The sequence below is a fragment of the Dermacentor variabilis genome, unplaced genomic scaffold, assembly GCF_050947875.1.
Source record: "Dermacentor variabilis isolate Ectoservices unplaced genomic scaffold, ASM5094787v1 scaffold_12, whole genome shotgun sequence".
Lineage (NCBI taxonomy): Eukaryota > Metazoa > Arthropoda > Arachnida > Ixodida > Ixodidae > Dermacentor > Dermacentor variabilis.
This window is the reverse complement of record NW_027460280.1, coordinates 37620489-37648337: the sequence shown is the minus strand read 5'-3', so window position 1 is coordinate 37648337 and position 27849 is coordinate 37620489. Positions and strand designations below refer to the sequence as shown.

General features: G+C 50.7%; 1 protein-coding gene across 1 annotated transcript in view; it reads right to left on the bottom strand.

Annotated features, from left to right (window-relative positions):
- mura (ring finger protein murashka) overlaps positions 1-25221 on the bottom strand; it is a 168681-nt gene extending 143460 nt beyond the window's left edge. The window contains exon 1 of the mRNA XM_075677384.1: positions 24984-25221. Within this exon, the coding sequence (XP_075533499.1) occupies positions 24984-25139 (156 nt within the window). The 5' untranslated portion in view covers positions 25140-25221. The remainder of the gene's footprint in view (positions 1-24983) is intronic.
- Positions 25222-27849: the final 2628 nt, after the last annotated feature.

Below are 27849 nucleotides of genomic sequence, written 5' to 3'. Positions count from 1 at the left end.
TCGCCCCCTTTCTTCTGGTGTGTGTGTGTGTGTGTGTATATATATATATATATATATATAGGGCGGCGTTGCATTTACTACGTTCAGCGGTTAAATTAAAAATAAATTATGGGGTTTTACGTGCCGAAACCCCAATCTGATTATGAGGCACGCCGTAGTGGGGGGACTCAGGAAATTTTGACCACCTGGGGTTCTTTAACGTGCACCGAAATCTAAGTACACGGGTGTTTTAGCATTTCGCGCCCATCGAAATACGGCCGCCGTGGCAGGGATTCGATCCCGCGGCCTTGTGCCCAACACAATAGCACTATAAGCAACCGCAGCGGGTTAGGTTCTGCGGTTACGCTGCTCACTCCCTCGAATATGTACCGTCTATTTCACCGTGTTTTCCTCGGAGATCTCCGAGCACATGTATTCCCTACCCTTGTTTTGCTGCGTGTTCTCTAGTGCGAACCATAGTACAGATGTGGGCGGGGAACAGCGATTAGCAGCTCGGTAAATGAAAAAAAAAATTAAAAATAAACGTGCGCAGCTTACACTACTGGTGCAAGGCTGGAGTCAACAGCGGAGCTTGCGATCGCCTATAGCTTTTACGTGGCTTGCCTAAGTTTTTGGGTTTTGCGAGGTTATGGTAGGCTTGGGGGGGGGGGGGGGGGGGGTCTAAGCTGTTTCAAGCTTTGTGAGGTTATGCTAGGTTTCGCGAAGTTGTTGTCTCGGCGGGCTTGACGCAGAAAGTTGTCGAGCAATCGCAGGCCGGGATCGCTTTCTCGGCGACGTCGAGCATTCAGGCGCCGACTCTCGCGTTCCCTGGACTGAAACTCGGGAGGCTCGGCTCGGCGTCGACTTCGGCGCGGTGTTCCGGATCAGCTCGGCGGCAACGCATCCCTTCTCGCTTGGCAGTACTACGTTCTTCCTTGTCAGCTGCTTCTTCTTGGGGCGTCCTGACTTTCTTCGGTCTTCCCATGGCAGCAGCACGTACGCACGGGGTAGAGGAGGCGAGAGGTATGTCGCCGCACCGGCTCTTCCGAGCTTTTACTCGCCTGTGACGTCACGACTCCGCCCTGCGCGCGTGGAGTACGAGGAGGATCGCAGGTGGTTGCTAGGCAACGCGAGGCGGCGCACAGCTGGGTTGAGTTTTCTGGTAACGCTCCACCGCGGAACTAAAAGCTTAAACAGCTCGGCTGGTAAAAACAAGGAAACATTTCGCCGGTTTCAAACACCTGCGCCTTGGCCAGGGACCCGCACTTTTTCTCCGCAGTGCAGTTGTCCATTGACTGGTGATAAAGTGGGGCAGGCATAATCCGCCACTATAGCGTCAACACTGCGCGGCGCCGAGATCAGAAAGGCAATACAAACAGAATAATGCCTTCAACACTTGCGCCTGAGTCAGAGAGACAACATGGCCGTCAGGCCGAACGCGTGGTACGGATAAGCGTGGCAAGGCGAGCAGCGTCACGAAACGGGTCGAAGTCTGGACCTTCTGGCCGACCGCAGTGTTGAGCCGCTGGATATTGCTTTTCTAGCTGCTGCACCACGCAGCACCAAAAAAACCACATTGTAACATACACACACACGCGCACACACACACACACACACACACACACACACACACACACACACACACACACACACACACACACACACACACACACACACACACACACACACACAGACACGTTTCTTGCCCTCCCTCGCCTACGAGTAGGTCGTGTGACTGATTCGACGATCACCGCGCATTCGGCCTGCACAAAAGTGCGGGAAGTTTCCGCGTCAACCACACTGCAACGTTCCAACATGGCGCCGCCCACTTAGCCGTTGTCAAAATTGTTGAAGTGACCACCTGTATTTCCTTCGTGCCCCTTCCGGCCGCCACTTTGTAGCACGCAAAAGAAGGAAGTTTCCACTGGTGAATGTATACTGGTCGACGAGGCACGCGGAAACTTGGAAGACGGGGAAAGAAGCCACGAAAAAAGAGGCGCTGTAAGCACGCGCCGGTTTTCTTTTATTTACGGCCCGGCGACACAACGCCAGCCCATGCGCTCTTACGCAAGCTATGTGAAAATAACAAGCAAACGGTCCTTCTCCGAAACCCAAACCAGGCGTTGCGCAAACTAGGCTTTACGGCGTGTTTTGCCCGACAGAAGCTTTGCTGGTAGAATGCGACTTGGCTACCGTGAACTACAGCAGTAATAAGTTTACGGCGAGTGGACATGGTGCGACGCTATACCGCTGTTTGCAACGCACGCGTCTCGACAAAAAAAAAAAAAATCGACATAGCGGGCTATTTTGTCTTAGCAAAACTTAGTATTAGGAGAGGGTGCATAAATTAATATCGGCGGCGCGCGTTAAAGGCTGTAAGACACGCTGTGGGAAGGCTCGTTCATTTTGGCCGCCTGCATGGGGTTCATATGATGGATCTAGGTCTTGCACTTACGACGTGCAGACAAGCGTTGTTAGCTCTCTGACTGCCGCGGCCGGAGTTCAATCCCGCGACCTCATACGCAGCTGCAGGGCACCAGTTCATAGGCACGAGCCACTGCTGCGCGTGAGTACTTAGATTAGAAGAAAATAAAACATTTCAGATTACTCGCAAGAAACATCGCTTCATTATTTGGAAAAATAGCTGGCAAATGGTGGGTAGCCTTTCACCGATCACCTTGGCTTTCATCAAACCGCCACCATATATATTAAGGATGTCTTCAGAACTATAGTTTGGTTTACATTTTGACTGCAATAGAGAGAGTTACAGCCGAAATCCATTTAGAACGTAAGAAAACTTGCAGTCGACAAGCCTGAATGGCTGTTACGGCGCTGCACTTATCTCTTCTATCTCCCTTCAATATGACTTCACACTTCACACAGTCATTCACTAGCGCTCTCACTTCACCGCCGCCAATCGACTTGGTTTTGCTTTTCTGTGCCATGCCATAGGGTGAAACTTACACGATCGCGCACTTTCCTGCTTGCTACCATCGTTAGAGAGATTTTCACATTACAGTGCCCCATTAGAGGGAACGAACTTTGCGACAGGCGTTGTCAGACCTGAACGAATGTAGCACTGTGCAGGCTGTAGCGTGCACCAAGTCGTAACGTGCAATCATGCTTTCAAGCAAAGGGACACTGACCCTCCTACGTCTCGCTATACGGCGCTTCGAATGACACTCATAGGCAGGACACTTGTCCGCAAGTGTTTATCTCGCACAAAACTCATGCCAGAGGGGTTAATGCGCTAAGACTCGCGAGATCATTCGTGCACGTCACGCAAAGGGGATCGCGATAAGTCTACACCACCTGTTTCTCAAAGTGTGGCCTACGTGGACCTGGAGGGGTTGTTAAAGAAGGTTCAATGGGGCCCGCGGGAGGCGTACCATTGACGAGCCCCAGCCGTTTATCGAAACAGCGAGTGAAGGTACGGAGGGGCATGCATTGGCGATGACCTATCCATGCGAAGCCCAGCTGAGTATACCTTGATTCAGATCGAGTACAAAACAAGAAACCGGATTGACATCGAACAGCCCTAGGGAATGACTGTCTTTAACTGATACGGCTATGACGTCAGCACATCGGTTCCTTGCATGCAACGTCATCTATATCACTGATCATAGCCTGCGAGTGACAAATCACATAAAAAGTAGTAATGGCGTACTGAAATATACACCTAGTTATTACACCAGCATTGCGTACCCCTGTTTCTTTCGAAAACCAGCCGCAGAATCACAGTGGTTACAAGAAGGCTGAGAAACACAGGTCCACACCAAAGGCGGCAGAAACATCGCAAGTTTGCGCCGCCGCTTCCTGCAGCTTGTTTATAGCGACGCTATAGAGACATCGGCCGCAGAAAATGGCGTTCGTCCTCCGGCTCTCTAACAAGATTCTATTGTAGGAACGCGGCTGTTTGAAGAAACTAAGAGCTACGTGTATGTACTAGTGCTCAGTGCGTTCTGCATCGAAACGTGGCCATTTGCTCCCTTTACGTATAGGAAGCCATCGGAACGCGCGTAAAGCGAGTGTCCTCAGTAATGTGGACCTTCGGTCTTGTCAGTATATATTCCATACGATATAACTCGGCAAGGTGCACCTACTGCAACCGCTGAAAGACTGAGCAAGCACGAAGCGCTCCTCCAGCGCTCGCGCGTAGTGGGGCGAAAGGAGGCATCCACACTCAAGAACAATGGAGCTCGACCGTGCACCGAGAGATGGAACTTTCACGAACTGAAAAATGCGCCTCGAGGAGACGCGTGACACAACACACTGTTTGTAGACCAGCTAGTCCGAACTTATCAGCCCAACAAAACGAGAAAACAAAAACAGGGCAGCACTTCGCTTCTCAATGAGTGGGAAAAACAAAAATACAATAAAGAAACGCCACACGCCGCTGTGTCTCAAGCCTGGGCTCATGCTGGGAGATGAGAAAAATCGGGCACATGGACTCAACAGTTTGCCCTATCGCACTACCCTCGGCAGCCCATTTCGCCACGCTGCTGGCATCGCTGCCGCGCCGCGAGCAGCCAAGGTGTGCGCGGAGCATCAGCAGCAGTGAAGGAAGCCACCGGGCGACTCGGCGACCGGCGAGAATGAAAGGCACCGTGCTCTCCGCCGGCCGTCGCGCCGCCCTTCCTCGGCTGTTTATCGCACGCGATACGGGGTCGCTCAGAAATGAACGACTTCCTGTTACCTCCTCCCCGCCGGGTTACGCCAAAATAGGAGAAAATACGAGGGAAAGATCGCGATTCCCGGTGCCGCGACGTCGCGGAGCGACGGCGAGCGCACAACCCATCGGCCGCGAAGGACGCGAGCGAACACGAAACCGTCGTCGCCACTGGCACAACCTCTTTCGAGATGGTGGCGAAACTCCGAATTCTAGCCGAACAGGAGCCCGAGACACGCGGTCGACGTTTCTTGCGACCGTCTACGTGTTCTGCGATTATAAAGCGCCACCGGATCGTTGAGACAGCCTGCAAACTGCGCGAAAACATCGAAGCGCTCGATGTTATGGGCAGACCACGTGCGCAGAATGCATCACGAGACTGTGTTGCCTCGGCTCAGTGACGTTCGCGTTGTCGACTCAGTTGGGCAAAGAAGACATTAAAGATAAGAAAAAAATATGGTAGACCGTTATTCCCACTCGGCCAACACCTGAAACAGTCCGAGATCGCAGGTATAGTCTAACATAACGTTTACTTATTTTATCTTCGGCTGCAGAGCAGTAGTAAAACAAACAGGTGAATCGGGAGTGTTGTCCGCAGAAGTCAGCGAGATTAAGCAAACTCTCATTGGGCTGGCAGATGGCCTCAAACAGGTCACCGCTAGCGTCAGTTGTCTCACCGATAACGTTCGTCAAATTCAGGTTGCACTCGGAGACCCCAACAGGGGCTTCGGAGCTCTCGCTGATCGCATCGACACCATTGAGGCGCGAATGGCTTCATCCGCCTCCGTCGTACAACCGCTCACCGTTCCCACCATACTAAAGAAAGCTAGACTTCAGTATCCCATCAGGGCGGCGACAGGAGGTCCCAGTCTTTGCGCAGCCTTAACTGCCCCGTTAGGTGGTAGTCCAACCGGTCTGCCATAATGGATAGGTCCAAAGAGAGTTTTCGCATTTAGCAATGGACCTCCAGGGGGTATTCTAACAAAAAAGCCCCTCTGCAGCAGTTTTTCCGGTCTTTCGCTGTCAAACCTCAAGTCATTGCTCTCCAGGAAACATTAGTCTCCGCCGCCTCGCTCCAGGGCTACAGGGCCGTGTCGGGCCTGCCCGGGGGGCGAGGGATTTTGCACCTTGATTGATAAAAGGCTGACTCATCTCACCCACGACCTCAAGCTGGCGAGTGGTAGAATTGAATATGTCATGGTTGAGATCCTGCTCGACGTACCGCAGCGGAATCAGCGCAGAAACAGCGTGTTCGTCCTCAATATCTACAGCAACCCCAGGGACTCGCGCCAGCAGTTAAAGACCATCCTCAAGAAAGCGACCGACTTGGCCGGCCCTCGACCCTTGGTCGTCGTCGGTAACTTCAACGCACCGTACGGCATCTGGGTTTACGTCTACGACACTACCAAGGTGCGCAACCTGTGGCAAGACGCCAACGAGATGGACCTCACTCTGGTCACTGACAAGGATTTTCCTACGCGTATCGGCAACTCCGTCACCCGGGACTCGACACCCGACCTCGCGTTCGTCAGGAACGTTGAGGACGTGGTCTGGGAGAACACCGCCATGGAGTTCGGCAGCGACCACTGCATTCTCGAGATCAACTTCAAGGTGTCTCGGAGTAGGATCAAGGAATTCACGTTCATCGATCGGGACCACTTTCGCAAGATTCGCGAAGAACCCGGCAGAGCCAGGGCACCCGCCACTCTCGAAGAATGGTGCGAAGGCGTCCGTAACAACGCTTCCGGGGCTACCAAGAACGTGGAAACCGATCTCGACGTCCTGCAGATGGACAGCAGACTTGCCCACCTTATCGAGGCCAAAAACGCCCTGCTCCGCCGATGGAAGGGTCAGAGGCTCAATCGGAGACTCCAAAAAAAGATCTCGGAGCTCAACAAGGTCATCGATGACCACTGCAAGGCGCTATGCCAGCAGCAGTGGGACGAGCTCTGCGAATCCATCGACGGACAGATGCTCAACGGCAAATCCCGGGATATGCTGAAGCACTTTCTCGACGAAAGCGGCTCGAAGTCAAATCAGAGGCATACGTTGGCCCGGGCCCTTCACGAAGCCACCAGGTCTCACACGGTCGATGAGCTCGTCTCAAAACTCGTACAGAAGTACTTGCCCGTCCGTCGCGACGGAGATCCGGCGACCCAACTTCCGGACTACCGAGGCCCTCCACGCCCCAAGCTCGACGAAGACTTCTCCGTACTTCTCCAAAGCAGGCCATCTTCGCGCGCAACCGCAAGTCTGCACCGCGTCCAGACGGAGTCACCAACAGAATGTTGAGAAACCTCGAGGACAAGTCTATCGTCTTTCTGACCGACAAAATCAACGAGTCCTGGAATAGCGCCGTTGTTCCTGCAGAATGGAAGATGGCCTGCACGGTGCTCATTCCCAAGCCCGGCAAGGCTCCGAACATCGAGAACGTCAGGCCGATTTCTATAACCTCCTGCGTCGGCAAGGTCATGGAGCGCGTCGTCCTTAACAGGGTCAACGGGTATATCGAAGACAAAGAGGTTTACACGTACAACATGATCGGCTTCCGCGCGGGACTCTCGACGCAGGATGCACTGAAGCTAATAAAGCATGAGATTGTGGATGGCCGTTCCAGAGACGTCAAGGCTTTGCTAGGCCTGGACCTCGAGAAAGTTTTCGACAACGTGCTCCACAGCTTCATCGTAAAGACCATTTCAGGCCTGGGTCTCGGTTCCAGATTCCATAGCTACGTCAGCTCATTCCTAACGTACAGGAAGGCCAAGCTTCGCATTGGGGACTTCCGCTCCGACGATGTGCCCCTCGGAGGGCGGGGCACTCCTCAGGGCGCCGTCCCCCCCCCCCCCCCCATCTCACCCACACTGTTTAACATCTGCATGATTGGTCTTTCCGAGAGGTTGGCACGCGTAGAGGGCGTCAAACACACCATATACGCCGACGACATCACCTTACGTTGCTCCGGCGGCTGCGAGGGCAGAGTCGAAGAATCCATGCAGGAGGCGATCGACGTGATCGAGGAGTATCTCCGCCCCACCGGATTTCGATGCTCCCCCGCCAAGTCGGAGCTTCTGCTTTACAGAAAAGAGAAGGGAGGCAGACCCAAAGATTGGAAGCCAGTCTCCGAAAGCAGCATCAGTCTTCGCACTTGTGAGGGGGGGGGGGTGATACCCAGGGTCGACGTTATTCGGGTCCTGGGCACGTTTGTCGAATTCAACGGCGGGAACGGAACGGCTCTCCGCAATATCATCGCAAAGACGGACACCGCTTTCCGCCTCGTTCGCAGAATAGCAAACCGGCACCGAGGAATGAAGGAAAACAATCTCCTCAGGCTTATCAATGCCTTCGTACTATGTCACTTTATGTACACAATTTCTATGCACAACTGGCTCAGAGCGGAGCGAGACAAGCTCAACGCTCTCATCCGCAAAGTGGTCAAGAGGGCTCTCGGGCTACCCATCAGGACCCATACCGAGGACTTCCTCAAGCTGGGGGTGCATAACACTGCCGAGGAGATTGCCGAAGCCCAAGAACGCGCGCAACTCACTCGCCTGAGCACCACAGCGGCAGGTAAACACATCCTCGAAGAGCTGGGTCACCACCCTGCTGGATTCCAGATGGTCAGTACCCGATCCCTAGGCGTATTCGAGACAAGTTCGAAGTGGCCCCTGTGCCCCGAAACGTCCATTCCGTCCTAACGCAAGGCCAGGGCAGCAGCCATCGTCAAACAGACCAAGCAACGAGACATTAGAGCAATCTTCGTCGACGCCGCGGAGTATAGCGATGGTAAGTCCACTGCCATCGTTGTGGTCGACTACAGCGGCAAGATTTCCAATAGCGCCTCCATTCGCACTTCAGACCCCGGAGTCGCCGAGGAAGCCGCCATCGCCCTCGCCCTGCTAGACGGTCGTGGGTCCGAGATATATAGCGATTCCAAAACGGCAGTTAGGGCTTTCCAGAAGGGTTGCATCGCCAAGCAAGCTGCTCGTCTTCTTAGCAGCTCGAGTCGATGTGCTCTCATGCATCATTCAGTCCACTGGTTTCCCGCTCACGTAGGGTCGGTCGAGGGTGCTCCCTCGAACCTCAATGAGTCTGCTCACGAGGCTGCGCGTGACCTAGCTCACCGACCGCGCTTCCTCTGCAAGAAGCACCGACTCCCCTCCTCCCTACGGCCACAGGGACGCTCCCGCTAATCACAACGAGATTAATAAATTCTTCTACATGTCTAGAAGGGTCTTTCCAACCCCTCACCCCACGTTGAATAGGGCGCCAGCTGTTTGGCTTACGCTTCTGCAGACCAGCACGTATCCGTGCCTGTCCGTTCTCCACGAGGCTTACCCGGACGTGTATCGCGACGACACCTGCCCCTCCTGCGGGCAGACCTCCACTCTAGCGCACATGCTCTGGGAGTGCGGGTCGACATACCCCAAGTTCATCAAGGACGAGTGGGACTCGCTTCTGCGTAGCCCCGCTCTAGAAAAGCAAATCCTGGCCGTCCGGCGTCCTGCCGGTCCCGACGTGGGACTAGCCGGGCGCGCGACGAGTTCGCGTCCTCGCCGGACCTGCAATAAAGTTTCTTCACTCGCTCACTCACTCACTCTTCGGCTGGTAGTTTCGTAGCGCTCTGAAAAGTGTAAGACACCACTCAAGCTGCTGAAAGGTTAAGCCTCGGCAGCGAGTAGAATGGCCAGAGCTCCTCCACATGTCGTCTCAACTTCAAGCTGCTTTGTGGGAAACTAGGAGAAGGAAGGTGACGAGGCAGAGGAATTATCGCAAACAGACGTTGTTGTTGTTGTTCTCGTAGACAACAGTGTTTTACCTACGATTAGTGCTCTAACTAGGAGAGAGAGAGAAAACGCACTTTCGTAGCCGCCAATCTTGATAAGATCTCGAACACCGTGGCTCACGACTGATAGACGACTGCACCAGTGATTCTCAGTGCATGATCAGTACATAGAGCAGGCGCCGACGATTAATCCGCAGAACATTCACCTCGGAGCTGCTTTGGAGAGACCGTATGGAGAGTCCTTCACTGTGTCAACCCATCGATGCAGGCATATTTTCTCGTCCACTGCCCAAAGGCTCATCTTTGCAACGCACTGTCGCTCAAAGTCTGGCAAGAGGTACACAGCGAGGAGCCAGCTTGTCAATGTTTCGGCGCACGTGCAGCCATCGAATGCGTACAGTGCGGCGTTATGGCAAGGACGCCCTCTCAAAGACAATTCGGTGACAGTGCACAGGGTGAGGTGTCAGGTGTGACGTCGCACTTCGATGTAATTAAGTATAAACAGACTGTCAATTACCGCAGCTGTTATAATAATAATAAAGGAATCGTATTAAAGTGACCAGGAACAACCTCGAGGGTCTTGGTGCTGGCGCACTCGGCAAAACAGTGCACATGAAGAACAGTGCAATGCACACGAACACACGCGCGCACACATAAAAAAGAAAAGAATAATAATTTCGCGAATACAAATTTTAACAGAGCATAAAATGTGTACACGAAGAGAATAGAAGGCTAAAGTGGCGAAACAGACAAAAGGATTACAGAATGACGGAACACACAATAGATACGGAAGTTTTTGTTCAGTTATTGAAACACCTCTGCAACTCCTTTCATGAAAATATTAAAACTAGGCATGAAGATATTCAGGTACTCTGAATGGGCGTTATATGTCGCCTACACTCTAGACAGAGGGTCACAAAAATCTGAAGGTTGAAAGGCGCGCTGTTTCCTTGTGCCTTTCTGCGGAATGTAAAAGCGCACATTAGAAAGCAAGTGCGAGCAGCAGATTTTTCCATGTATTAATTTGTGAAGAAAAAGGACATCCGATCTATCGCGTCTACAGGTGAGGGTATAGGTAACGTGAGTGTCTCTGTTAGCTCTATGGAGATGGAAGGCTTTTGACAGAATCGATATTTAAATATAGATGCGAACTTCTTGTGCACATTTTCTAGAAGTTCACAATTTGAGCTACAAGTGCCGTCCCAAACCACAGTGGTGTACTCAAGAACTGGAAGGCATACGCTCTTACATTAAGGCGCAAATCGCCCAGGTTGTTTGAAGTCTCTCGTCACCCGACATACTGTGCCGAGCGTTCGAAGTGCACGCTGCCTCGTCTGCTGAGCGCGGGCCGAGAAATTCAGAGAGCTATCGAAGTACACTCCAAGGTCCTTCGTTCCCTGAGCTCTTGGCATGACAACACCTTTAACGCTATAGGGAAATAAAGTCCTGTTTATCTTCCGCGTGAAGCTTACAACCTATTATTATTATTATTATTATTATTATTATTATTATTATTATTATTATTATTATTATTATTATTATTATTATTATTATTTCACGTGCTACTCGGAACACTGCGCCTGGACGCGTTGATCGAAGGTTAAATACTTCGAATTATGTTAACTTCAACGCTGAGAAATTCTACTTTCCCACCTACACTCTTAAACAAATGTACACCCTTTGGGTTGTAACCCGCCATACAACGATAATTGTCACCTGTCTTGCTTGCGTTTCCTTTCTTGAAAACGCTGCGCTCGCTGCTATCCTGTCGAGAATGGTCTATCATGCTGATAACGCGCATGCCGTTCGTGACTTGGAAGTGCCGGGCTCCCAGGGTTCAAGAAAAGAAATGCGGGCAAGACAAATTACTATTATCGTTGTGGGACAAGATACGGCCCAAAGGGTGTAATTTTAAGAGTACGTACGAAGCCACAAAAGTGCGGCTGCGTTTCTCTAAATGCACGCTTGATCATGCGTGTACCGGTGCAAAGTGTGAACTTCTCTCCTTCTCTGTCAATATCCCTTCCCCAGTGCAGGATGGCCTCCCTGCCTTTCCCTTATGACTACACTCTCTCACTGCTTTTGCACCAAGCTTGAAATATACAGGAGGAAGCGTGTGATCTGAAAGGAGAGTAAGCAACAGGCGGCTTCACGTACAATACTGACATCTACCGTTTCAAAGCTGCCATTGAAGACCATCTTTCGAGAGACCATCTTGGACTTGAGAAGACGGCGCTCACACCGCCGTCTTCTCAAGAACATGATTGCGATGAACAGAATGTCGACTCCTTCCGCTGCCGATGTGCCTGATGCGCCTTCGAAATGTACGAAAAGACGCCGCACAAATTGCCGAGCGGCGAGAGCTGCGCGATAGCTCGGTGGTCCCGCTCCCAACGACAACACACTGGGGCGCCTGCGCAAGTTTGCCCTCCCCAGGGGCGGCTTTGCTTTGCTCCGCGCGCAGCGTCGTTTTCATATGGCGAGGATGAAGCGCAACATAATCAGGGATGACGACAGCATGACGGAAAAACACAGCAAAACCCAGTTGCCGAGTTCATAACTGCTGCAGTAAAAACAAGAAGCTGTACGTGTTGAGCGCGCGAGCGAGATCTTTAATGATGGTTTGACGTGTTGACACCGTGCACCGCAGCCATGTTTACGATCTGGCTTTTTTCCTGACGAGCAAATAACGACGGTTACTGCGACTTCTTCCGCTTGCCGAGTGTTTCACACTCTCTTCTGCTTCAATGCGAGGTCCGCAGGTTCGTACACATAAGCTGTCAGGAGGAGCGCTCTCTAGCTGAGCGCAGGCCCGACGACGAATCGGTCGTTTCATTATACTCGCTCCAGCCGCCTCCTCTCCCTTCCCAGAAGCGCGCAAGTACCGATCTGCAGAGATCAAGCGCGTCTGAGAGCCGTCATAGTATACCTGAATATATTTAAGTGAGCCTGTAATTTCCACTGTAAAGCATTTATTTTTCTGATCGCCTGAAACGTGAGGGCAGGACGAAGCTAGAACGGCCTTTCAGAGAACTGTTCAGCCGACAGCTCAGGGAAGTTCGAGTTATATAGCCATATCACGCAACACTAATTGACTTTATGCATTACATTTGCATTACATTATAAGGCTTTACCGTTTGATTTGAGCCTTCCATGCCTACGCTGCGAAGAAACAAATGATTATTTCGTGGCACTTGTGGTCCTCAGGTTCGCGACTGTAGCTAGACACCGCTGTTCTGGACCCGCGACTCAGAAGCGCAGTCGCTTTCTCTCGTCCGACGAGAAACGGACGCTGGAGCAGCGCGGCCACCAGAAACCTGTCCTTCTGAGAGCAGCGGCGGGTGGCCGAGGGCCCAGCGGGAGCGAGCTGCCGCCAGCCAGTGTGCGGGAGGGGGGCCCTGCAGCAGGCCGTGATTAGGAGGGCCGTTGCCTTGGCAACACGCAGCAGGGCAGCTCGCGTTTTAGCAGCTCAAGGCCTGCGTGCTCCTGCCGCCATCGACCAGCGAGCAGAGAGCCGAAACGGCGGCCGCGTGACGTCACCGCCTCCAGAGTCCAGCCACCCAGCCTGCACATAGTCACGCACCCTCGCGCCAACCGCTGCAGAAAGCAGCAGCAGCTTCCTGTGCTGAAGCTCGAGGCACGGGCGCAGAGCGACGCAGCTCGTGATCACAAAAAGGCACCCTGCCCCAAAATGCGAGAATCTCCAGGAAACGAAACGTCCGTTCACCGTCCCGAGGCCGCGGTAGCCAAAGTTCAGTAAAAATAAAGATCTCCGCGTCCACGCATCGCACGCTCAGCAAGGCAAATTCGAACGTCCTTCGCTGCTTTAGACACTTCGTGAGCGGGGCACTCTGGCTGGTCCAGCAATTTCGTTCGTGACTGCAATGTTACCCTTGCGGTAAAGTGTAGTGAGGTACGCAGTTACTTGCGGCATTTAAGACGCCGATAACTATATGCCTCGAAATATGCCTGCACGGCCGGAAAACAAAGTGTAGCCTACTTCGACATCTACATTTGACACGAAAATGCGGCGGAGCTGGCCACGCCCGTGACTTGCCTTATGTAAACAAAACATTCGCAGCTCCACTGCTCTTACATAACTCGCAGCGCTCACCCGAGAACGGCGAACGAATTGGCCTCGCAGCAGGACGCGCCGAGAAGTCGGTAAGCATTCGTAAATTTTTTTCGGCGGTGGTAAACAGTGACGTAAGCGACGGCTCTCAACCTGAGACGCAGGCGACAGACGATAAGGCCTTACACTTCACCACGGGATACCTATTATTTCGTGACTTATTTGGCAGATCCCTCTGGCGTATATGTAGACTACGCTCGGCCCAACTTTGTACGTTGTCGCCGTCGAAATGCAGGGAATGCCTGCCGCGCAAGGTTGTGGGTTCGATTCCCAGCTGCGATGGTCGCATTACGATGGGGGCGAAATACAAAAACGCTCGCTTTGGCTTAGGGTTGTTAAACCTAAAAAATCAAGTGCATAAAATAATAATGAGTGATTCTATTCCCTCCCCAACAAGAAAAATACTCTTGCAGAGACAGGAAGTGTGTGCCGTCAGAAAAGACGCAAAAGCGTGTGGTGACGAAGGTTTCAAGTTAAATTTGGGTTTATTTGCAACAATGTTCCCCCACCAGCCCGCCGTGACGTCACAGATTTTGAGGGCTTCTGCTCTGGCCTTGTTTGTTTTTATTTATTTATTTATTTATTTATTTATTTATTTATTTATTTTTAGCTGGAGCAGAAGACTAAACTTAGCAAGTTTCGAGAATTTCTACTGCGCTGCAAACGGCCCAAATATGAGAACATACTTTGAAATCGGTGCCGTCATAATGACGTACCGCCGCTGGTGTTTCGGCGCAGAATTAAATAAAACTTTGAAATTTAGCCTACATTTTCAATTCTGCTAATCAAACTCTTGTTATGTGCGCGTGCGTGTGACATCGCATCATGTAAATTATGTCCGTGTGATGTCAAATAAGTTGATTATTCGAAGGTCAACGTTCCATTTTTTCTTTTTTTTAATTTCGCGTCGACACCCCAGCGCCGTTACGTCAGTGTGACGTCACGGACGCCAAATAATTTTTTTTGTACTGGGGCTATTGTTCTTAGTATAAGTCATTGGCTCTCTGAACACACAATACAGTAGATCTTCACTGATAAAAAAAAAATTGCTGTACTCGCGGACAACTTTTTGTGGCTATGAAGGGAAAACTACGGAGGCAAAGCGCGCACAAGTGAGAGCGCTTCTGAAAAGAATACCGCATTTTAATCCTCATTATTTTAAGCCGGGGAAGAGAAAACATAGAGACCTTATTAGCAACATTTAAATAAGACAGAACACACCACTGAGTGTAAAGCATTACTTATTTTGCCGCTTCTCCTTTCCGCATCTGAGCAAACGCGAAACCGTCGCACGTGGAGGCTGCGTCGGTTCCGCGTCCGTTCCGAGCAACCACGAGCACTGTCAAACGCTGCCGGACTACTTGGCGCGGTAACACGTATGCAGTAGCCACGCGCTCGCAGATTTCCCTTCATTGCCACAGAAAGTTGTCCGCCATCTATAGGCCTGAGCAGACTCCGTCCAAATTCGTGATGTCACGCCAACTTGGTATGGGAACTTCAAGGCGGCGTCGTTAACCGTCTTTCATTTTCGCGTATTTTCTGGCTCACCGAGGCTTTTTCTCACGGTATGAGTGGCATTTTTGTTAAAAGGGTAATTTACTAATACATCCAAAATAAATTTCTTTTTAATGTCCGTTTACACGCGCATGAACGGGTATGTAGCATCGTGCTCGAATACTTAGCAGAGGGGTAAAAAAATTAATGGAACAGGGCGCTGCGATCTAACTGCGCTGGCGTGCTACCAAACAACTATTTGAAGATCTACAGAGCAACATGTTCCATGCAAACATTGCGGTTGCTTGATCACAACGTTCCCTTTGCTTCTGATTCTTATGCTATACAAGCTGCCAAACGAACTTTCGTAAAGCCACAGGGCTGCTCCTTGAAGTACACAATTTTCAAGCAATATAATGATTACAGCTGTTATAGGGCTGACAGTGAAGCCTACCCTTTTTTTTTTAGAACACTTTTTTTTTTTTTAGTTCACGGCAGAACACTTGAAATTGCAAGTGAACAAGTGAAGTGCAAGTGAAATTTCACCTCTTCATCTAATTATTTGATGAGGCTGACATTACTTGCACGATAAGCAACAATCTACAATTAGCTACTTAATAAAATTATATATTTAAAATTATTTCGGAGCGCATGTCACAACTGCGAAAGTCAAGACGACCAGTGATCAAGAAAGACCAAGTCCATCCAATAGCAATCCTGAGACTATGTATCGCCAGTTTCGACGAAAACGCATATTTTATGGCCGCTGTATCTCCGTGGTTCAAAGTAATAACAGTTAAGACATTCAAGAAATCCTCGCCCGGAGAAAATGTTAATCAGAAGCATAAGAAAGGAAAACGTATTCAAGGACTATAGCAATGGAATTAACACTTACGATATAATGGATTATACTAGTGCCGCTCTTCGGTTGCATCAGTCTAACATATAGCAGACGATATAATGCAATGGCTACTCACAGATTGAATCAAAAGCCAGAATTAACATGAAAAAGCAACTTGCGTATGCACATAGAGTCGCCAAAGTTAAGATATAATTGAAAAAAAATATTATCTGTAATATTAACGCCAGCAGCAACGCAAACTACATTTGTGTATAGCTGAGTATTTGGTCAGGTGCAAACGAGCAGCATACAGCGTTATCTTATTTATTTATTTATTTATTTATTTATTTATTTATTTATTTATTTCAAAATACCTTAGGCCCCGAAGGGCATTGCGTAAAGGGGTATATACAGAAATTGTAATCGCAAGAACTCACGAATTATACAACACATTACACAACCATTATACAAAAACTACAGAAAGAACAAGGGGAGGGTGGGGGGGAAAGAAAAGCAGCGTGTCACTAATAAACCAGTGTAAATAACAAACAAGCAAAACCATTACATGCAAGTGTTACAGGTAATCAGTGTGTAACATTTATGTGAGACGAAAAAAGAAAAAAAGACAAGGATGCAAACAGGGTTGTTCGTTTTTAGGAGCATATAACATACATGCTCAAAACAAACTTTACAGCTGGGTTTTATCGGCAGGCTCACTCTCCAAGCGAGGTCAACTGCAACGATCATTTACAAATTCGCTAATGAACTCTTTAAATACTAAGTTTGGAGCATACGTTAATTATCGCAAGATTTGAAGCCTGGCATTTCTAGACGCCACTCCATCTTTTGGTATCGTTGTATCGCGATCGTGCCTCAACATATACGTTTGAAGCTCCAGCTCTGAAGTCTGCAAACCCGGGTTGACAAACGAACGTATCGCGCCGTGTGTATCCTGCGCCAGCTCGATTCGATCGATGCCGGAGCAAGTGTTGTTTGTTTATACGTATCGTGCTCTTCTTTAGCTAGCCTACAGATAAGCCTCTCGCGACACCATGCCAGGATTATCATATCGCCCGCCTACGTACGTCACACCTCCACTGGGCGGGCGACGCGAGCAGATAATGATTATGAGTGTGGAAGGAAGGGGATGATGTAACGGCGACAGTTCTCACTAGGGAAGTCCCGGACAAGTACTGCGCAACTTTTCCATCGAGCGGCCATGCCACCACAAATGGTGGAAAAAATTACGGGCTTCGAATTTGCTATTTACACGCACGCCCCAAATTTTATAATTAAATTCAGTTAGCGAAACTTAGTTATCTAAATGACCACGTTGCATCTCCTCCTCTTCACTCCCGTCCCCCCTTAAAGATAAAAAAAAAACTGCTTCGCATGATAAACTTCAGTCTGAGGGGAAAAAAAAAATAGAAGCAGCTGCGGGGATTGTGAAAATTCACGGTCGGCGGCAAGACAAGAACGCGTCCAACCTGCATTGAAGAAATGTCGCGCACTTTTTCAGCATCGCGAAGGGAAGAAAAACGAAAGAAATGGGGAGAGGCTTAACGAACAACACAACTGTCACCGGCGCGGTCACAGGTGCCGCAGGGCGAAGCTTCGCGCATACAATGCCCCCACACAATGCCATGCACATGCGCACATTTTGAATTCTGCCTTCGGGCTCCGCGCGACGACGGCGGCGGTGACAGATGCGACGCACATCCCTCGATTGTCTCCGGCCGCCACCCTTGGCATATATGGGAGAACTAACAGACCTGTCTGCCAGGGCCGCTTATATGCGTCACAACACGGCCTAGCAGCACGGCACCACCGATTTCAGCAGCTGCTCGGCCTCCCTCAGAGCTCGCACTAAGTCGTCTTTCCGCGAATCCAAGTCGTGACGTGAGCGGTGATTATCATTACAGATAATTAAACTCGAGCCTCTTCTGTGCACTACTGCATGCGCCGCAGCGAGCAGAGGCGAGGAATGCCCGGCAAGCTGCCGCCCATCACATTTAGACGCAGGAAACACAGGACGGACAGGAGCAGGGAGCGCTCCTGTCCACTTCGCCATCATGTCCGTGCCCACAGCTATAGCTACACAAACAGATCATGTGAGAGCTGATTTCATTCTGCCTGCAAATTCCCGTCACCCTATCTTGACCCCGGCCGCTCCTGACTGTGTTTCCCTTAGTTCTGTTACATTAATCAACTATACGTATCACGTGGCCTGACCGCGTGTTCCCCTTAATCGCAGCTAGAATATAAGCTGCCCGCTCTGTTAATCTGTCTTTCTATCTCTTAGCGTTACGTCTACTATTTTCCTTTCCATCGCTCGTTAAAAAATTAAATTATGGGGTTTTACGTGCCAAAACCACTTTCTGATTATGAGGCACGCCGTAGTGAGAGACTCCGGAAATTTCGACCACCTGGGGTTCTTTAACGTGCACCTAAATCTAAGTACACGGGTGTTTTCGCATTTCGCCCCCATCGAAATGCGGCCGCCGTGGCCGGGATTCGATCCCGCGACCTCGTGCTCAGCAGCCTAACACCATAGCCACTGAGCAACCACGGCGGGTTTTCCATCGCTCGTTGCCCGGTCCTCGGTTTGGTTAAAAACGTTTCTCTCCGACCCTAAAATATTTGATCCTATAGGTTAGTACTGGCAGAATTTGATTCCATAGAATGATATCGATAGGCTGTCATTTATGATGCGGTAGTGCCTGCCGAGTGCCACAAAATTCTACGTTGTACCCCTAGCTGTACTACGAATGTTAAGTAAAAAAAAAAAATAGAAGAAAACCTCACGTGAGCACAACATAAACCACTATGCAGGAAAATGCCGTGTTCTCCGAGAATTCAAATAGTCGTAGAACACATCTCTCCTCGCACGCTGTCGCACGAAGATGCTGCGTATATATGAGCGACCTATAACAACTTTCAGTAAAATATATGTTAGAACATGCAGAAACTGTAGCACAGGCTTGTCGCACGTGAAATGATAACAATGCGCAAACACGAAAGCTGGGAAACGCTCATATTTGAATTTGACACTACGGTTGCTGCCAAAATGACGGACCTGGCACCACGACATTATCGTGACGTCTAGACAAACAGTAAAATTTTCTTACGTTGTGTAGTAATGAGGCCAGATATGATGATGTTTCTAATAAAAAAAATTCAAAATAAAGTGCAGCAGACATTTCTTCTGGCTGTGGCAGCAGCAGCGATTGCAAGAATGGAGTGAGCCTATGTTTCATGACGTTATGTGGAATCCAGTTCGCGATAAGTAAACTCATTTGTCGAAAGAAGTAGTAATGTAGTAAATAATTTAGGGTGGTGTAACGCTTGTTTGGGCTAAGATTTAGAGGGTTTTGGTCCTCACATAAAGTGAAAAAAAAAATTACATGTCGGAAATCTTATGTCAAAACGCCTCAAAGCGGCTAAGCCTGCAATGAGAGTTTTTTGGCATCCACATCGACCACAAGCTGCAAGGCGGTTGCAGTAGTACATCCCTCACGAGAAAGGGAACAAATAATAAATAAGAGGCTGGGGGCGCTATTCATGCAGGGTGATAATGATGACGATGCTGGTGGTGGTGATAGCGATTATATGTCCAAACCCGCTGCACTCTCTAGGCGCAGTGTGGTGGGCTAGTCATATCATTGTTATCGCGTCTCATTTTATCACGATAGCGCGGCACCCTTGCAGCGAACACGTAATCACTGTTACCGTCCTGATTAGATAACGCGTGCCGACCAGTATTTACTTTCAGCTGCCTGACTAATGCATCATATCGGTCACTTTTTTGTCTGAATTACTGTTACGGCACTGATTAGATAACGCCTGCCGACTAGTATTTACTTATGCCTGCATAACGCACCTTATCGCACACTTGTTTCCGAGGAAAGCGCTGAAATTTAAAAGAAAAATGTGCTTTTGAGGTTTGGCAGAGGGATGCATCTCCTGGCGCGCGGACACCGTAAATGGCTCCCTGCAAGCGGACGGCGTGAACTATTTTGAGGCAAAATTAGTTTAATATTCGATTGAATACTAAAAAGCACTGAACAGTCCCCACTGTGAACTTCCGACTGGATGTTGCTGGACATCTGTTGCTGGACGGCACCGAGAAGATGGCGCCACGCGACACGTGGAGTTCAGCCGTGTCACCAAGGGCACGTAGCTGCGGGCGACGCGTACGCAGACGGAGCGATCGACGGGCCAGTAAAAACCTGCCTCTCACAACCAAGCAGCACTAACGGACAAAGGAAAGCACATCCTCGACATGGCCCAGACGTATGTACTCAAACTAAGAGCCAAATTCACAGCTTTAAGGTCGGTACTGACGTAGCGGGGACTCTGGAAAGTTTGACCACCTGCGGATCTTTAACGCGCACCCAATGCGTGGGACACGGGCGTCTTTGCATTTCGCCCCCATCGAAATGCGGCCGCCGCGCGGCCGGGATTTCATCCCGCGATCTCGTACTTATAGCAGGGCCAACAGCATGGCCGCTAAACGACCACGGCGGGTGACAGCGTCAAATGCGACGACGTTTACACAAGCTCAGCGATGGTAATCGCAAACAGCATTAATTTGACAAGTCGCGTTCAAAAGCACGTTACACAGAAAGGCCCGCGAGCAGTACAGTTCGCGCGGATACTTTTTTTTATTTTGGCTAAATACTTGCATGGTAACCTATATCAATGAAACCAAAAAACCCTCAAGTGATTTTTCGACCTTGCCGAAGGCGAAAGCCATCGCGATTTCACAAAAAGTTGCAGCGCTTTGCACGTATTACGAAATAATAATGGTAATTTATCCAAGAATTCCCACAACCGTTAGCCACGCCCCCCAGTATTTACTACTACTATCGGCTTACTTTTTATAACCAGGATGTTTTCATCAAGCGTTGTACTTCGATTTATTCCAGCTTGTTTTCGCACATACGGATGCCAGAATACGCGTAGCGCGCTCGTATGAATGCGCAGTTTGTTCCTTATCGTGACTCCCCTAACTGCCACAGAGGTGAGGAGTCGCGGAAACAGGGCTGACTCACCTATCTACAGAAGCAGCATGCTTGTAAACAAAGAGGCCGCTGCGACGCAGAGTGTAGTAATGCAGAGCATATACGAATGTATAGATATCAGCGTGCAAGCAAAAAAATAATAATAATAAAAGGCGGATGAGTCCTGTCCAATAAATTAAGTGCTAAGCGACGAGAGCGAATGCTGTAGCGCAGTAACCCGCGTATAGTTGCAGTGCTTCGCGCAGTAGCAGTTGCTGTGAACATCTGCTACGGTGCCCAATCGGCGCATCCCTGTTTGTCTGAAGCTGCGTTTTGTAGTCAGCCCTTCAGATACGACTGGTTCAGCACCTACAGGAGCCACAAACAAAGGATGCATCCGTGGCCGGCCCGCGGCGTCGGCCGTGCTTTCGGGCGAGCCTGCGGGAGCTCGTGCCGAGACGCGTAACACAGGCAACCGAACCGCGGCTACGAGATGCCGTGACAAACTCTCTGGCGCCTCTCCCCAGCCTTTCAAGTGCAACCGTGCGCCTGCGCAACCGCCTCTCTCTGCACATCAGCTCGACTTTCGTGCTTCCTCCGCACGGTGTGAAACTGTGGCTCCACCAGCTTCTCACACCACCAGATGCACTCTACTCGCTGTGATATAATTTCCTGGGCTGCGTTTTTTAGGCAATTAATTCTCCAACAAAGGGCACCGTGTTCGGAGCCCAAACTAGTGCCCTATGTCGGTGAGGTATTTGTCCTTCTTAAACTGCTTCTTGGTTTCGTCCTGTAGGCAAAACAGAGGCGTGCCGAAGGGCACGCCTTCTGTTCTTATTTATATATTTCTGATGATATATTGAACAGGGAATGGCATCGTCGTAGAACATCCGAAAAAGAAAAAACGAAAGTTATCGTCCTGCCGTTCGAAAAGAACCGCCATTGGAATACAGCCATCTGATATGCCTACACAGAAGCTGGCGGCAGTGCTGCCGAATCTTTGTGACGTCAAGCTCTACATTTTGTTCATAACGCGATTGGAAGACGACGTTATATACAGTTAAAACTCGATCTAAGGAAACCCGGTTTTACGAAGTTCCCGATCTTACGAAGAAATTTCTGTTCCCCAGCAGGTACCCATAGGGTTCGATGTTGTCATCAACCTGAATTAACGAAACTAACTTGGCCGAACTCAATTTAACGAAGTTTTTGCTGAAATAAATGAGTAAAAAAAAGCGGTGATTTCTTTCTAATTTTGACACAGACGGGTTTTTCTTCGAGCGTGCACTCTAAAGCTAACGTGTTAAAACATCTAGGTGCCCTAGTCGCGGCCCTAGCTTTATTTTGACGAGGCTGCATGCCGCGCCCATGCACGGAACTGCGGACTCAAGACCGCCTCGCTAGGGGCGGCGGTGCTTGCTTTCGTTATTTCGTGGTTTATGCAACAGATGGCTGGATTAGCGGCAAATACGATGCCGCAGTAACTTTTGCGTGTCACTACGTTACAATTTTAGATTTCGAAGGACCGAAAAAGTCCTTTCTCGATTTTACAAACTTCCCGATATAACGAAATAATTCGAGCGTGGTCACTAATTCGTTAAATCGTGTTTCAATTGCAGTACAAAGTAACGTCTACCGCATAACATGACTAAAAGAGTCGCGCATTGCAGATGGGTGGTGACAGTTTGTGCATAATAAGTATACACATATTCACCCACCGTTAAACTGCATTATATAATGCCGCACGGATTATGAAATGATACTACAATCCTAAGAACCGTGTTTTCCTTTTAATATTATTTTAGTGGCATCACCCGATTATATTCAATCGATGACCGTTGCGTATTCGACAACTTAATGACGTAATCTCGCAAAACCAGCAATCCTGGCTAAGCCTATGCAAGTTCACATCATCGCGTTATACGCTTAATAATAAACAGCGCAGAACCAAACTACCATACCCTAGCCAACTACCAACAACGTCCCGGGCCGCACGCTGAACTGACGCGAGTTGGAAATTCGAGTTAACCTCCTTACAGAGCGCACTAAACAGGCGCGAAACGGTCGAGCTATAGAGAAACTCCTAAAGAGTCGAAATGTATTTTTCCTGCATAACGGCCCCGGCGCTGCAAGTGCCAAAAACGGGCCTTACCACGAATTTATCGGCAGCGCCACACAGCGGTGGCGTGTGTTGTCGGAACCCCGCGCCACAAGCCGGCGCGCCTCGCGCTCGTCCTCCACCGCGACCACTGATCTCCCCCGCAAATGCGAAGCACGCAGCAGACCCGTGCTGGTCTGTCTCAACTGCAGTGCAACGCATCCAAAGCCAACCGGCAGATTAAGCACACATGCGTCAGAAACGATCGCGCTTTCGAGGGAAAGTTCGTTTCGTCTGGCGTTATACTTCCTGCCTGCCCGCGTTTCCGCCTCCTTTCCACTTCCGCATCGCACTCGGGACATGAGTCGCTCCTTCAGCACTGAAAGCCACCGTCGCGGGTTCAGCTTCGTCAAACAAAAATATCTAATTCCCTCCAACCAGGGGAATGTATGGCCAAAGAACGAACATAATAATTACAGCGCACACAAAGCAAGCGCTGAGTGGCCAAAGGTACAGTTTTCTCGTTAATTGAGGCACACAGCTGCCGCTACCCGAGTTAAACGTCGAACCCAACACTTTCTCACACTGACTGCAAAATGTTTGTGCCCCAGCAGTGGCGCCGATAAAAAAAAAATGAAAGCATCCCGTGGTGTTCGCCCCCCCCTCCCCTCCTTTTTTTTTTTTTTAAAGCCATTTTTCGCTCACCGCAATGTCCACACCTGCGCGAGGGAAACTGAGCCACTGCTTGCCCCCCTTTCGGCTCGATTATTCCGACACACAGGCGCAATTTAATCTTGCACAATGGCTAGTTATGAGAGTGCTCGCCACAGGCCAGTGCTTCCCTGGGGCATTACGTGTGGAGTTTCTCAGGCTCTACGATACGTATAAACGTTGTTCCCGAGCTTTCCGTGGACGAATTCAGCGCCATGGTTGCACGAAACCCTGCCCAAGAGAGCGACCTGCGTCACGTCAGATGCCAGTTATACGGAACACGATTACGTTGCTCCGGCCGCTCGGTACGTGCGTCATGCTAGCTTGCACTCCGAAGCGCTGTACAGCGCGCACATAAACAAAAGCAAAACACGCGTCTCAACGGCGTAGCGCGTCCGCTACCACTATACGGTAAAATAAAGCACGTTTATGAATGGAAACTGGCTCAGCTGGGAGAACTAGTAAGAGAAGGTCGGTAAGCGACAAAGAAACTGCAGGTTTCCCAAGAGCCGCGATCACGTAAGCACAGCAGTGGCAGCGATGGAATGGCTCACGCGCTTGCTAATAGACTATAATATAGATTCCAGCTGTTACACTGGGATCAACATACACAACACCTGAAACAGATCTGAAACGAACGAAACCACGTCCGGCTGATTTTGAGAGGCCGTATCAACGTACAGGGACCCAGAGGGGGCGGGGCGAGGGCAAAGCGTGACGAGCGCGCACTGAGCCCAGGCGATCGCCGTTGCCACAGGCACCAGCCCAGCAGTAGGCTGCACTAGAACGACTGATTACGCCAGGCGGCCCGCGACATTCCGGCACACACCAGAACGGCATCAGTGCATGAGTCTACCAAACTAACCAAACAAAGGCCGGCGCCTCCCTTCCCCGTTATTTCCCCCTCGGTGGCGGCATCCGTGCAGCGCTCAGAGCGCCTGGCCGCCGCAGTCCAGCGAACACGTCCTGCGGAGACTTGCCACGGCTTTGTGTCGGGAGGAAGCAGGCGCGCGCGTCAAAAGGAGAGGGGGCCCCGCGGGGTCCGATCGAGGCGTGCCCCCGGCGGGGCTTCGGGTCGCGAGGTGCGGGGACGCCCGCACGACCCCGGGAAGCCCCGTTCGTCAAGAGCCAACTGCGCAGACCGAGTGACGCGAGCGGGACCCCAGCCGTCCGCGATCGCGGCATGTGGGAAGCGGTTGGCATCCGACAGATAACGGCAAGTCAGCCGGCGGGTGCCAGTCGCCCCGTCAGGGACAGCTGACAAGAGGCTCACCTGGAGGCAAGCTTGCGGATCGGGTGAGAATCCATGGTGCGAGCCGGGCCCCGGCGACGGCAGCAGCGGGGGGCTGTGCCGGGGCGGCTTGGGGAGCAGGTAGCGGGACACGGTGCTAGCCGCACTCTCCTTGTGCTGAGGGCTGGCCACGGGCATCGCTGATCCAGCGAACGAGGAGCCGACGGCCGCCCGGTGCGCCCGCCTCAGCCTGTCGGCCACTCACACTCCGCGCTCAGGAGAAGCGACAAAACAACCGCGCGGCTGCCGCCGCCGATAGCGCCGCCGCTGCTAGGCTGCTCCCATTGCACGCGCCTAGGGGGGATCCAGCAGCCGCGATTAGTTGGCCATGGCGGCGGCCGTCCCGCGGACCGGCCTTGCAGGGCCACTGGGCCATTACGAGTGCGCTCGGTCACTGGGCTAGCCTGTACATGTGGGCCAGCTCGCGGGACTTTTGCCTGCTGCCGTCCCGACGGGCCCCACTCGGTAATACCTGTGCGCCAGCACGCAGCCTCCGCGCGTGCTACCTGACCGGCCGGGCGTTCAAGCCAGCTTGCCTGAACAGATATCAAATCATGTCAAATAGTACAGGAATCGCCCAGTTCATGTTCAATCAACAATTGCTTTTAAGTTAGAACATACTCCGATCGACGATTGCTCTCCCTTAGCTATGGCGTTCTGCTACTGACAACCAAGTCGCAGCATCGAGTCCCATCCACGGCAGCTGCATTCCGATTCAGGCAGAAAGAAAAAAAGAAAGAAGGGGAGAGGGGACCTTATCCTGTACCGAGCTTTGCATAAAAACCTGGTCAAAATTAATCCGGAGCCCTCAATTAAGGGGTCGCTTTAGACATCCCCACCAATAACTCGACTGATGCAATGTTTACCGCTGTAGTTGCACTTACGTTACTGAAACGAGGGGATGTGCTCGTGTTCATATTAAACAGGACTGTGTCAGACGTGAACTCTTATAACGGTGAAGTCGGCCACGAGATGCGGACACAGTACGCGTACAGCTAAGGCCTTTTTACGGCTTTGCTTGCCGCGGAAACATGCAGGGCAGGTGATAAAAAAGGAGGTGCTGCACACTATACGGCTGGAGGTTCAAGCAGCCCTTGTTGTCCCTTCTCACTACCCTGAACGAGTTCCTAAGGGTTGCTTAAGTGGCATAAGAGTGACTCTGAACGAGAAAGGGAAAGAAGCCCACTGTTAGAGAATAATCGAAAACGTACAAGCAGATTAGCAGATGTATTAGCATTATTAGCAGATGTATTAGATTATTAGCAGAAGTATTAGCAGATGAGCGAATCTGTACGCCATGGGCAAATTGCGAACGCAGTGCACAATCAGAGCCAGCGTGCCCCACCTTCTGTTTGCCCTACTGTTGGCTCAGTACTTTTTTCATACAGTATACACTTCACTCCACCTACGTTTTCAGGGTGCGTGCTGTCCCGTCAATGAATATGAACAGTTATGACAGTTTATCTGAGCATGTTTTGTGTGAAAAAATTTAAAGGAGATTCAACTCCAGTTGAAATCTACATAACACGAAGCCGTCTTCGTTTGGGAGAGAATGGTTCTTATGAATCATATAACTGTTCTGCAGCGAACTGTTTATGCTTTTGCGATGTCTTGCGAAATGATGCGGTGTGCAGGGCATGGTGTTGTTTGTTCTTGTCGTGATATACACAGTGACCCAATTCGGCGTCAAAGAGGTTCTTTGTGGAGCGGCAATATCCAGTGGTACATACCGACGGGAACGGCTGACATTCTGACTGCACCATCTTCTGCACTACCTAAGATACACTAGGCTGACCTACACTAGGCCCACTAGGCTGACTGCACTACCTTCGGGATCGGCCGGCCCACATTTTTTGACTGCGCTACCTTCGGGGATCGGTCCACAGTTTTCGACCTTCTGGGTTGGGCATTCGCCTCCAGCTGGCCGAATAGCACGGGCGCTTGTCACGGCAGCTCCGACGAGTGTGACACCTTTTACCGGTGCGCCGGGCCCTGGGCCCTCATCACCGGCGTTCGCCAACTCCATGATTTCCCCGACCACTGGGAGACGCCTTCACACGTCCCTCTACCAGAGAACATGGAGTTACAAGCCTCTGAAGCACTAGAAGGCGCGCCTGGAGTACTAAGCCTATAATCAACAGCTCAATGCACGGCTGTCATCGCTCTTCCGAGAACGCTGCGCGAGCCGCTCTCGGACCTCTAGAATTTACAGCGCATCGAAGGCAAGTTCAACGAACCTCCTCCTATATAAGACTCGAATTATTTCAACAACGAAGAACGGTCAGAAGCGAACACGTGGTACATATTCGTCAGCATCAGTGTCCATGCCAGCAAATAAAGCGTCCGATGTGGTTTGATGATGGACTGAGGCGAGTGACCCTTCGGGAAGGCATCAGCATGAGCGAGTTAGCCGAACGTGCAGCTGATGTGGTCTTCCCGCAAATATCATACCCATCGGCGACAACTTACGCGAAGGACAACCCTGACGATGATGACGAGGCCATAAACAGACCATTCACTATGTATGCCCTTAATCACGCGCTCCAACACCCAAAGCGCACGGGCAGCAGACGGAATTTCCACAGCGCACCTTGGCGATCTCCCCGATACTCACAAACAGACACTCTTGGACGAAATCAATCATTTGGGACAAAGGGGAACTGCCTCCGGCTTGGAAGTTTTCTATTGTGAAGTCAAAGCCCGGCAAGCCACCGCACTCCCTAAGCAACTTGAGATCAATATAATTAACATCACGCGTGTGCGAAGCTATGGAAAGTATGGTGAATGCACGTCTGAGTTGGTTTTTGGAAGAACAGAATCTTTTTGTACCAACTCAGAACGGTTTCCA